The following is a 13,220-nucleotide window of genomic DNA, read 5'->3' as shown; positions in this document are numbered from 1 at the left end:
ACCTGACCTTCACTAGGCAATTCTGGAAAAGGGAAATCTATTCCAAAGTACATTCACTGGCTCTGATTACTTTCCAGTGAAATATGCTATTGCCCTTCGTTATATTGTAGTGTCTACTATAATATGATTGGAAAGATCAATAAAGCAATCATTTTATTGATTATAAATGAAAAAAGTTGAATGAATAATTTATAGGATATATCAGTATCTGGTTTATAATGCCCATAGCATTTACTACACTATACAGTAATGGTATCTCACATTTGATTCTCAAAATAGGTTTTTGCAAGATCTTTGAGATCAAGACAATCTCATTTCAGTTTTTATATTCAGTATTGCCTGGCATATAGCAGGTGCCTATTAGTTTTATGAATAAAGGAAGTTATTTTCTGGTATGTTTTATCTTTACATAAAAAAAGTAACATCTTTTTAAAACTGAAAAAGCAATTTTCTTCTCATCAGGAGACTTAGAGCTGATTGATAATGAGCTAAATTATGTGTGTACTCAAGGTTTAGAATAGTGATTCTTAAGCTTTTTTTTTTAATCATAAGTCTCTTTGAGAATCTAATGAAGCTTCTAATGTCTCCTTCAGGGACACCAGATTAGGAACCTTTGGTTTGGAGAAGTGGTGAGAGTAGCCTGTCTCAGGTATTCTGGGCTTCCCCTCCTTTCTGCCACCAGATGCCCTTGCTGTAACCATTCATAGTCATCTGGGTCTGGGGCTCCTTTGATATGATCCCTGCTCATTCAGACATCTTTACCTGATGCTTCTGGGACTTTCCTGAGTCACCTGCCCTACCTCAGTGGGTGTATCTAGTCTGTGACTTCCAGATCTTCCTGAACCAACCCTCCTACTACAACTTTATGACTGAGCAGATGAACAATTAACTTTTGCGTGTGTGTGCTTCGCCAAGAACTGAGAACAGAGAACTAGAAGCCAGATGGACAGTCTCTCTTCCTCTATGTTGTTGACAGTGAAGGTGTCTCATCCTGCCCCCAAAAGATGTCGCATAAATATTTGAAAGAACCTACCCCGACTCTTCAATAATTTTAGGGTTATCTTCTTGGGAGCCTTCTGGAAGTGCATTTCCATTTGCAAGGTATTTTGGTACATCAGAGAAAAAAACTAATTTTGGCTTACCCACCTGTGGGTAATAAACAGGAACTATGTGATGCGTTGTTTCAAAGTTACCTGTAGCGTGCAAAGAATTAAAAGCATTCTGCTTTGAAACTAATAACTTAATTGTGAGCATGACATCTAACAGCATTTAGACTGTCTAAAATTATATTTTATGAAATGGAATTAAATAAGGTTAAATAGATCCACATTAAAACCAATACAAATTAATATCACAGATAAAATATCACAGACTTTCATACATGAGAACCTACACAGGAAAGTTTATGGTCAATTCTCATGGACAAAATGGGTATACCGACATTAATATAAATATTAACTGCCCTTACATTTTGCTGTTATCAGTTTAGTTTGTCAGAGCGTTCATTAGGCAATGGTGTAGATTAGGCAAGCAAAGTTATTGTACTATGTTCATACCTTTATTTCCATACTTAACATTCCATATCATTTCTCTGGGCACATCCACGTTGCTCGACAAGTGTTTATTAAATGAATAAACTAATTTTTCCATCAAAACACTACAAAAGTAAATACTAAACGATACTCAGATATTTTGAATTTTGTTAAAGTGTTTGATTCTGCTTCTAATTTTGAGCTATATAGTTGTGTGACTGTATTTTGGACAAGATTTTTAATTGTAAGATAAAGATTTTTTATTGAAGTCTGAGGTCATAAACCCTATAATTTTACCATTATAGAGCTCCAAATTTATAGGGCTATCAAAAATATGTAAAAGGCATGAAATACAAAAAATGACTATCTTCCTAAGACTCTCTGTTCACTTACAATGTATTTGATTGTACAGAGGTATCTTTAAATGGTTCATCTTAGCTCTTCAAAAGACCTGAAGGTATATTGTAGATTTTTAAAAATACACACTATATCTTCTAGACTTTAATTCATAATTTCCATTTCTCTTGATCAGCGATGACAGAGACTTTACATAAAGACCAAAGTGTAAGCTATTGACCACATACCTAAGGATAGAGTTATTGCATGTTACATACATGTATCGAGGATGTCACTGGTTGTGAGCCTGGGAGGCTCAGAACTACATAATTTGTTGGATGGGGATGGCAATGTGTGCAGGCTGCAAAAAAGAAGGGTATCTACAAGTGGCCAAGGGAGAATAACTAAGTACTCCTGAGGAAAACTCAGATAATTTCTATTGCAACCAGTCAGCTTTAAATTTCAATTTTATCTTAATATAATGGACCTTAGAGTCTATTTTTCAATGTAATAAATCATATAATCTATTTGAATACTTCTAAAATTTCAAATTTCTTTCATAGTATATTGTCTTATTTTCCTCCCTGGTTCCTTTTTATTCATAAAAATTATTTGTTTACATATCACATATTTACACATTTGCAGATTTTTCTAAATTCCCACCAAACTGAAGAAAATTTCTGAGTAGAGCAGACATTATTATGCTTACATCATGTACTTTTGCCATATATAAAGTTATACATTTTCCCACCCTCATGGCTCTCTGTTTACATAGGTGACATAGTCGTACTCAGTATAAACTAAACAACTTTTTTTGGCATTAGCTACCATTTTCATATACAAACATAATAGTTAAAATTTCCTAGGAATTGTAAATAAGTTTTTTTAAAAAGTACAAAAATCCTTAAACAAAAAATCTAAACAATAATCTCCTTATTTTTGATATTTTTTGGTTGAGTAGAATATTGCATTCACTAAAGTAGAAGTGATCAACTAATGAATGACAGCTTGCTTACTTATGTATGAGTTACTTGTATCCTCATTTTTACTGTTCCTTTTCTTGCTGATTTTCTTGGCATCTTTGGATGCTTTCCAATTCATTAGAAATTGTCTTTCCATATTTTTAATTTCTTTTCCATCAAGAAACTCTAGAGAAAAATATATACATTAAAAATATGTACATATTATACATATAATACAACATATAAATGTTAAAATACAATACGTAAATATTATATATACACATAAAATATATATACTTCTGGTTTAGGGCACATGAACTTAAGTTACATCATAGGCTGAAATAAAATTTATTTTTAAAAATACCTTAATATCTTATTTATACAACTCCTATACTTTGCTGGGCTTTTATTTATTTTAAATCATTTTTTCTGAACAACTGAAATATGATGAAAAATATAAAAAGGTTCTCTATCCATATCTGTTTTTCCTATCACTGACAAACATAATCACTGTAAACAATTTGGTGTATGGTTGTCCTTCTTGGGTCATAAATAAATTATATTGTTATTTTCAAAAACAAAAATGTCACACTTAACAAAAATTAAATATTACCTATTCATTTGAATAATATTATGCTTATTCTTAGGAAAAAGCAACATATATTTTAGGTTGCTGATATATTAATAATACTTATTATATCCTAGGACATACAATATAATAGGAACAACCCACATAGCTATCCTTTTGGTTCTCTGAAGTGAAATTGCAGCTATCTCTACATTCTGTTCCTTTTAAAAAAAGTTTTGAAGATTGAGCATCTTAAATTATGCAAATAATTTTTGTATGTTGTAAGATATTTGAAAAATACAAAAAAATGGAAGAAACAAAACCTTTCCAGTATTCCACAATCAGAAATAATTAATGAAAACCACAGTTAACACTTTAATATATTTCTTAGCATTTTTTTCTAGGTATGTATTGTGTATATATGTGTGTATTAAATAAATTAGAATTCCCTATTTATACAATATTACATCCTACATTGTACTGTAAGCATTTTACCATGTATTTCTTTAAACACAATTTTTAATGGCTGGTAGTATTCCAAATACAAATATACAAGTAATTTATCTTTAGAAATATACTTGACTGTTTTTCCTGTGTATTCCCTGTTTCCTACTCTTGGCTGGTGGGGGCAGGGTGTAACCCTCACATACGTGTTTTGAAAAATTGTCTTGGATATTTCTGATATGTCCTCTATCAGCCCCTCTTCCCTGCAAGAGAACCAATGCACTAGCATTAAAATTAACCAAGGTTTACTATAGCTATGAGCTTTGAAATGCTTTTGTCATACGTTAGTTTTTATACCCAAGTACAGCATGTCACAGAAACCCTCTCACAAGTCTCCTTTGTGAGAGGGCAGTGCTTATCTCTCTGATGCTGTATAACTTGGTCCCTGTTGCAGGGCGTTGGTCCATTTCACCTGATATTCTGCATGTTCAGGAATGTTATTATTTGTAGGTCTCTCATAAAGGGACTCCCTACCTTGCTCCCCTTTCAAATGAAAAGAACTGCTGTATGCTCTTAGGGTGCCATTTGGCAAGTGTCAAGCAATGAAAACCTTGATCAGTTTTATCTACAAAGCCAAGAGTCTCTCAGGATCTTCAGAGAATTTGTGCCAATGAAAAGTTGGCAAGAGGTCAGCAAATTCTATACATTTATGACCAACCATTTTTGTTGGTAACAGACACATTTTCTTTTTAAAGAAAGAGCGTCTGGTGTCCTAATTGTTTCTGAACAGCAAATATTTTTCATGTTTTATTTCTCAATTTTAACTTTTGCTTTTATTAAAATATCAAATTTAAAGTTGACCATTTTTGTGGATCCAGGTGTTATATTTATATTTTTGAAGGCTTGCTGATTAGTTAACTAAAAAGTTAACCAGGTCTCTTTCTCTAAGAAAATTATACTAATATAAACGTGTACCCAGTGATTTGGACACCAGTATCAGTCTATCTCTGTATTTTGGTTTGAGACAAACAGGATTTCTATTTAGATCCATTTTCCACAGCTTCGTCAACTTGTTCAGTAAAAACTCCAAAGCCTATAATTAAAGAAGAAAAAAGCAAGACACAAGTATTTCATACTTATCAGTATTTATTTCATATCAGTTAACTGTTTCTAAAAGTAAATACTGTTTTTTGTGAGTTCTAGCTCAGTACCAGGTACTTAGAAAGTATACAATATATCTTTTTTTTAAAAAAAATAAAATTGTCTATGCTAATAATAGAGGAGGCTAAAGATGAGGCAAAAAGTAAGGTCCTGAGTTGGGGACCACAGAACTGGTCTCTATCACACTCCCCTAAATGGACCCAATCTGCAGTTCAGAAACACTACCTCTCTGGCCATCTATGCTGTAGAAGATGCACTGATCTTAGTGGAGCTTATGGAAGTTTACAGATTAAGGCTATTATGGAGTAGTGAGTAAGCAGTCCCTTGACATTGCAAGAAATATATTCTGTTGCCTTTTATAAAGACTGCATATTCATTTTTAAAATCTGTAAAAAAACATATCAAAGGGGAAAAGAAAGAAGAAAAAAATCACGTGTGCTTATCACCAACAGATCACATTTAATATGTTATATATCCTTCTGATCTTCTTTTTTGAGCATAGGCATTTCTGTTTAAATTGTCATCATACTGTGAGTATAGTTTTGTTTTATGTGTGCCATAAACATTTGTGTATTTTAATAGCTTACAAGAAAATCGGCTTATAGATATTTCAGGGAATAATTAAATTATTCCATGGTCTACAATCCAAGTGAATGTGAGAAAAACAGATTAATAGCCTTTAAGAACCAGATCTCTCAGTTTGCCATCTTCTCCTCCTCTTTCTCTTTATTTGGGTTTTTTTTTTCCATCCCATGTTACTATCTTTCTCCAGTGCCTTAACTTCTTTCTGTCATTCCTTTTCTTGCTTTCTCCCCTTCTGCATTTTTTATGTGTGTATTTTATTTTAGCTACTGTTTAATGGAAGTGAAATATACTTTATACTTTGATTATTTCTTATCTATGCTCCAAATTTATCTGGTAAAAATCAAATCTGTAATGAATTACTCAAAACAAGTAATGGAAAAACTATTTTTCGACTTTGTAGCCTGTGATTGATTTTTAAAAATTCGATGGCCATAGGCAAAAAAAATAATAATAATAACAAAGTACCTTCAATAGAGCAAAAGCATTCTTTTAAAGCATGTTTTCCTGATAATAGTAGTAAATACTGATAATGACTAATTCTGTGGAGAAAGAGCTTTCTGGTTTTCAGAGCACTGCCATTTTTGTGATGTTGTACATATCTAGAGGGATTCCTTTTCTTTAGAATATGGGTATGAGGATTACAAAGTTAATTAACATTCCAAAGGATAACAGCAGGCAAACACCTATTATTATTCCATTTGTTTTCTTCAAAACAAGACCAAACTTATCATAGGATATAAGGGAAAATTAGGAAATACAAATTACAGATTGCAAAGCCAAAAGTAACTGATAATGCATTTCCTGGTATTTTTATTCCCTCTAGCATTTCCTCACCTTCACAGCTTGGTACCGTTCATCTTTGTATATCTACTTAATCTAACTATTTGTACCTTCCATCTTATTCTCTGCTTGACCCATATTTATTTTTGCTTAGACATTTCATTTTTTCATTTTTGGAAAAATTTCTTATAATTTGACTGAATTTATTTTTCAGGTTTTAGAAAAAAATTTTTACTATGAAGCTTTGATAAAACCTTTTACATATAAATCCTCCCAAAACTGTCATATCAAGGAGGTAACAAACATGGGACATCCAAGTATATGCCTGCATTTTCATGAAGAAATGATGTCTTGGGGGAATAATCAGAAGGTGTCCAGGTGTCCAGAACCCACTATACAGCACCTTGTAGGTCCTTTAATCTTCCTGAGGCCACTGTCTTCCTACATAAAGTAGTATTTCGAGTTCTGCCTACTTCATTATTCACCAGATATTTATTGAATCATGAGCTAAGTTTTGTACTAGACTCTGATGTATTAAAAAATAATTTATGTGAAAAATATAAAGAATTATTTAAAATATATATAGGCAACCCTAAACTCCTGACACTGCTACTTACTATTCGATCTTAGGCAAGTCTGTCCTCATTTATAAAGTAAGGATAATTAGGATTAGTTGTGGTGGCATATAAAGTACTTGGAACAAAGCAGATAGGGAATAAATGTGTTAATTCTCTGCTTCTTTACCTGCACTGTCACCCCTCAGCTTTTCTTTTAATTTTGGTCAACAGAGAGCAAAAATTGTTGTAAGTAAGAATAAGCTTCTGATCCACTGACAAGGAGTTGATTTCTTATAAGAAAGCTCTCTTCAGTAGTTATAACTTCACCCTTCAGTCCTGGGCCCTGGATTATGCCCTCTTCACAGCATTTGTTCAAAAGCTTTAACACAGCCATGGTTATTTTATGTGAAAGTTTCACTATATTCCTCTTAGTTTAAAAACCTCTAAGAATGGAATTGGGCACTGCATTTTTGAATTTATATGATAAAGAGAGTCCTGTACAGTTTTGTTACTTGTTCCTCGCTTGATAAATGACCCTCAACATACTCCTTCCAGTGTATGTTTATTTAAGACTAAACTAATCCTGTGCTGAAATATGATTACCCTTTGGATACGCTCTGGTTGTTTATTGCCTTCCTGTCTTTAATAAAATGCTTTCACTTTCCTGCCCTTCAATAAATTCCTAAAGGGAGCAGACACTTTTCTGGACAGTCTCTGTATGATAAATGATCATGTCATGCTATCACTTAGATGAGCGCTGCAAAACACTGAGGAGCCAAGTCTATTTCCCATGCAGGGCTGGTGCCTGAGCTCCCGCACAGGCGCCTGCCGCACTGGCAGAGCTCTCTCTACAATTAACGATGGCCGCTGATCAACCTGTATTTGACCAGTGTGCTCCAATCTTTATCGGAAACGTCTAGCCCAACTGTCCTAACTGAATCTAAAGACAGCCATTTGTCATCCCTCTGACTGCCTGTCATCATCTGCCTGAGAAAATCTATAATTTTTGGCTTGTTCCTGACTAAACTGTGGAGTGAATAAATTTATCTTTGGGTTACTCTGCTTGTCAGGATCAATATTGAGCAGAGGTTGAATACATTAGAAACAAGAGAAAACACAACAGGCCATAGTGGTTTGTTCGTCTGTGTCTTATAAATCAAATATTAGGTTATATAAGAGGCAGCAAGCATGTCAAATTTTTTATTTCCACCATTCATTCTAAGATGCTTTACTTCATGATAAATGGTCATCAGAAAACCAATGAAGTAAATCACTAATATATTTGACTGTGAGATGAACTTTTCAGATCATTTTATTGATTTAGCAAACTTTGCAGATATAAAAACTGTAGGTAAAGATTAAAATCTTTTGTTCTTTCAAATTTTTATATGTTTTTGCAACCATGATATTTATTTGACTTAATAGTGTCAGTAAACTAATGTTGGCTGTAGTAAAGTTCGTGGCTTGTCGAGCTACTTGCAGAAATCCAAGTTTTATTATAAATGGTCAAGAATTTAATATTTTAATACACTGCTGCATTCTTATTTAAACGAGAAAAATACAAGGAAATATTAGTCAAAAGTAAATATCATTTAAACTAGAGCCTTATGAGATAGAGAAAGGAGTTTCTAAAGTATGGACTACTGTTTAATTAAAAAGGTCTCTCCTCAGTGACTGATTTTGCTACCCGTTTTAGTGGGGAGAACTGGGTCATCAAGCAGAGAGTTTCCTCAGTTATCTGCCTTTGGTCTCATACTTCCTCTTCCATTCCCATTTCTGATTTTAATCAACAAAGGAAAACACCCACCTCTCTTTCCAAATTAATCAGCTCTCTCGATCCCTTCCCCTCTCCACAGGCCTCCTTCTTTTGGGATCATCTTTCTCTTGCATTTCCAGTCTCTCCCTCTGCAGCCTTTATTCCTATCTCTTACTTAACCATTGCTACACTTCTTGAAAGAGTAGTCCAGACCAGTGCTTCTCAAACTTTTATGTGTTTACAAATCACCTAGGGATCTTGTTTAAAGGTAGGTTCTGATTTATTAGGTCTGGGGCATAAACTGAGAGCCTGCATTTCTGATGCTGATGCTGCTGATTCTAGGACCACATCTGGAGTTATAAGGGTCTAGGTCACTGCCTCTGTTCCTCAATCACGGGGTACTCCTGAAGCCTGGTGCTTTTGAACAGGCAGTGCTAGCATTATCACTGAGCCATACACTGATAATTTCAGACTTTCTTAGTCTCAGTTCTTTGGAGCAGCTTATCCTGCTGACCTCACTGTTTATGACTCTGTGATTCCACATTCTTGCAGGATCCCTGGATCCTGCATGAATCTTTGACCCCACAAATAAAAAACCTCTGACCACAGAAATCCCTGGTATATAAACAGACTGCTTTCTAAGAGTGGCTTTTGAGAATGGAGAACACATCTCATAAAAAAACCAAACACTGCTATACCTGGTGGACTGTTGCATGAATTAGCCCATAACAATAATCTATCTAGTCAAAAAAAGCCCAAAGTCCTGAGCACCCAACCCCTACATCTCATGACCTTTCTCTCGCCTTTTGAAACAGCCTACATTCTAAGCAGTGTGTATCTCTCTAAATTAATCTACCTTTACTCAAAAACAAAAACAAACAGAAAACAAACAAAAACAAAAACAAAAAAAAAAAAGAAGAAAAGAAAAGGAAAAGGCCCAAAGAATATCTGTGCAGTGTTAGTGCTATAAAACTTCTCTGTAATTCATCACCATGTTTCCCCAGCACCGGAGCTCCCTCTGGGGATCAGGAGCAGGTGTCCCTGCAGCAGACCATCAGGGATCAATTCTCTCGCTTCCTTTTCTATAATCTACATTTATTCCTTTCAGACAGGGTTCTTCAGTAGATCACAGCAGAATGTAAAGTCATGGCTAGAAAAACTCTTTTTCTCCTGTAACCCACTACCTTCTCTATTTATATGCAGACCCTTTACAGAAAAAGAATGGCTATGCTGATGGAAATAGTAAAACATCTGTTACACCAAGGAAGGAAAGGTCATCTGTATCTGAGAGGAAGAATCAGATTTTGTGGGAAGCCACACTGAGCATTTTATCATACACTCTGTCCTCCCATATGTCTCACTATAGTGTAAATTCCTTGAGGGTAGAGACCTTTTCTGTCTTATTTATCATGATATCTTCAGTGCCTAGAACATGTTTCTCCAACAGCCTAGAACACTGCCTGGCATACATAATATAATAAATATTTTTGAATAGATTAACTTGATGGTGAGGTTCCGGAAAAGCTACACAGAGGAGGTGACATCAAAGTCAGTCTTAAAAAATAAGGGTTTGATTATTTAGTCATTAATCGTTAGACTGAATAATCAACAGTAATGAAGTCATTTATTTTGGTTACACATTTATCCTGGTTGTGCATTGTTAACATGGCCTAAGAATAATCATTGTAGGCAAAATTGCTTGGTCTTAATGTCATTCAGAAAATTTCCTTTGTGATCATTTAGAGGTTAACATTTTTGTCCTGTTAAACTCTCCTTTTCTATTCAGAGTTAAAAGCATAATAGAATAAGACTTTAAAAGTAATGATGATACTGAATTGAATCTTGGTAATTATGATAATTACCCAACAGCCAGATCTTTCAAGATATATTCATATATTCCCCACTTATTACTGAACATTTATTTGCCAAGCACTGTGCTTAGAACCTGGGCTTCAAAAACATTTAGGAAAAATACTTATCTTGCCAATTTGGGAAGCTGAAATTCTTCACCATTCTCTTTCCAGAAAAGTGAGCTTCTGTGCTTAGCCACTCTGTTCCCATTTCCCATGGGGTGAATGTAGAACACTGTGCACATTCCAAGTCTTCTCTACTTACTTAAGGACCTAAGCTCCAGGCTTTGTCACATTGATAGGATCACATGTACAATATATCTTATATAAGACTACCCATCTATCACAAAATCATATTATTGATACAAATACTGAAAAATCATAGGAAAATTAAATAATTCTGATGAGTAGAAAATGCCAAATGAAAAGAAATATAGAAAAGCAGTCTAAAATTTAAAATATTTTTGAATGCAGACGTTATCCCATGAACTTCTTAATTCCTTCATGTTGTAAATTGAAACTACTAATGGAGTCATGCTTCCTTATTTGTCTTTTTATTTTAAGCATCTATCATGATTATTCAATGGCACTTCAGATATTTGGAGGAATTCATTTGTAGTAGAATAATATTTCTTTTCATAATTATCTGCTGCTTACAGTAGTTATGAGACAAGCCAGGTAATAACTCTGAATTTGGAAACAAGGCCAGGGGTAACTTTTTTAGGGTCAGCAGGTAGTTGTCTGGAAGTGCTTTTGCAACAAGAGCTCAGTTTATGGGGGAAAGAAGCCTATTCTTCCTCCTGCTGTCCTATGTAAAGAAATTATATCACAGCTCACCGCATTGCCAAGACAGAAACTGGTCATGGCAATGGTTCAGCTCACGGATGTCTGTTTCTGGGAAGTCTTCCCTAGCCCCAGGCTAAGTTAGCAATCCCACAATACTTAGGAAGACAAGATCATATTGTAGTCTCATCACTTGTTCACCACAGGTTTTTTGATCCCTGGGACTGTTTCTCTCTTCCTCTGTTCTACATGGAGTAGTATAATGCCTGGCAAATATGGAAGTGCCAGATACATGTTTGAATGAATGAATAATTGAATGAATATGGCATGATATGGCGTAATATGACATGAATATAGCTAGTGCAAATCAGAATAAGTTAAAGATCCTTATTTGTGTTTCCCCAAGGACAAGCAGCCAGGAGAGAGTTCAGGTGTTGTCATAGTTACTAGAAGAAACTCATTCATTGAGAGATCAGAGTTAAGGGGCAAGAAATCTAGCCTCTAGTGTGAAACATTTGATGGAAACATTCTTCTCAGAGAAACATTTTTCTGTTGTGAGGGATGGAAGCATTGGGGTATGGAAGAGAAAACCAGGTAAGACAGGAGAATTATGAAAGTAAATACATTAAGAAGTAAAGATTCATAAACTAGTTTTAGAACAAATTTAGAATAGTTTTAAAAGTAATGCATTTTATAGCTGTTTAGCAAAATAAGTATTTTTCAATCACAATTTCATGTAAAAATTTAAAATTAATTTTTCTCTATCTTACCTTCACATGCAGAAGTTGGTTGTCAACTGCTATGAGCTGATTAAGATTCTCCAGTATTTCCAAGTCTCTTATGTCATCAATATTATTATTGCTGATATTCAATATAGAGAGGGACTTCTGTAAGAAAAATAACTGAATTAGCATTAATAAATAGTTTAATTAAATATTGTGTAAATAAACCAGAAATCCTAACCTGTGAAAAATTTAAAATTTAGCAGTTTAGGCTGTTTTGCTCTTTAGGCAAGAAAATAAAAATCCTTGGAGATTTTGTTTTTATGCCATATTTTTTTCAGATGGAACTTTTAGGACTATAGTAATTGTAATGTAACTTACTATTTTTGCCTAAAGTTCCTTCATAAATCCAATTTTCCTCTTCAGGATATAAAAGAAATTTATAGGAAGAAGCCAAGAATCAAGAAGCAAAGAGAAAAAAGGTGTCCCAACAAACAAGTGATAGTGTAATATAGAAAAAATGCTTATTTCAGTTTAAGCAAATTACCATTTTGTGTTAAATATCAGTAAGATTAGTACTTACCTAAGAAGAAATAGTTTTTATCTTTGTTTTTGTAAAGAGAAAACATGACCAAGAATGAAAGAAGATCTGGTTTTTATTTTTGTCTCTATCTTTCCATATAGTTTTCTCTTAATAATCCATATGTTCAGAAACCACTTAAAATAATAATTATCTAATTAACGAGAAGTTCAACATCAGCTGTTAATGAGGACATAAATATACAATAGGCAACACTAAATCAAAGCCATCTTAAAATCTAAGGCCCAGGAATCTCAACCAAGATGGAGATTGCCCACCAGGTGCCCACACACAACCAACCTTTAGAGAATATACTTCCTGATACTTTTTAAGACTTGAAGTACAGCTAAAAAAGTATGCTTTATATTTAGAATTTGAGAATCTGCTTTAATCTATGCATAAATGAGCAAGCAAAAATGTTTTCAGTGGCATTTTGTAATAAAACTAGCCATCCCCACAGTGGGGTCAATCTGCTTGGATCAGTTGAGGTTGAGCTGAGACACAGTTGATTCTATGGGATGGTAGAGAGGGTGGGATAGAAATCAGATCACTTCTTTCTTTTCTGATTTAAAGCACTACTCAGTTGTTACAAATTTGTTTTAAA

General features: G+C 33.9%; 1 protein-coding gene across 6 annotated transcripts in view; it reads right to left on the bottom strand.

The window, feature by feature from the left end:
* The window catches only part of PPP1R42 (protein phosphatase 1 regulatory subunit 42), a 33,124-nt gene that overhangs the window by 6,340 nt on the left and 13,564 nt on the right, over nucleotides 1-13,220 (bottom strand). For 5 of the 6 annotated variants that reach the window (XM_072951877.1, XM_072951874.1, XM_072951873.1 and 2 more), the window contains 4 exons: nucleotides 12,085-12,201; nucleotides 4,818-4,935; nucleotides 2,885-3,016; nucleotides 1,034-1,193 (listed from right to left, as the gene is read on the bottom strand). In XM_072951877.1, the coding sequence (XP_072807978.1) occupies nucleotides 1,034-1,193; nucleotides 2,885-3,016; nucleotides 4,818-4,935; nucleotides 12,085-12,201 (527 nt within the window). The remainder of the gene's footprint in view (nucleotides 1-1,033; nucleotides 1,194-2,884; nucleotides 3,017-4,817; nucleotides 4,936-12,084; nucleotides 12,202-13,220) is intronic. The other variant, XM_072951878.1, reaches the window with a different exon arrangement.

Source organism: Vicugna pacos, chromosome 29 (genome assembly GCF_048564905.1).
Source record: "Vicugna pacos chromosome 29, VicPac4, whole genome shotgun sequence".
Lineage (NCBI taxonomy): Eukaryota > Metazoa > Chordata > Mammalia > Artiodactyla > Camelidae > Vicugna > Vicugna pacos.
This window is presented reverse-complemented; position numbering and strand designations above follow the sequence as displayed.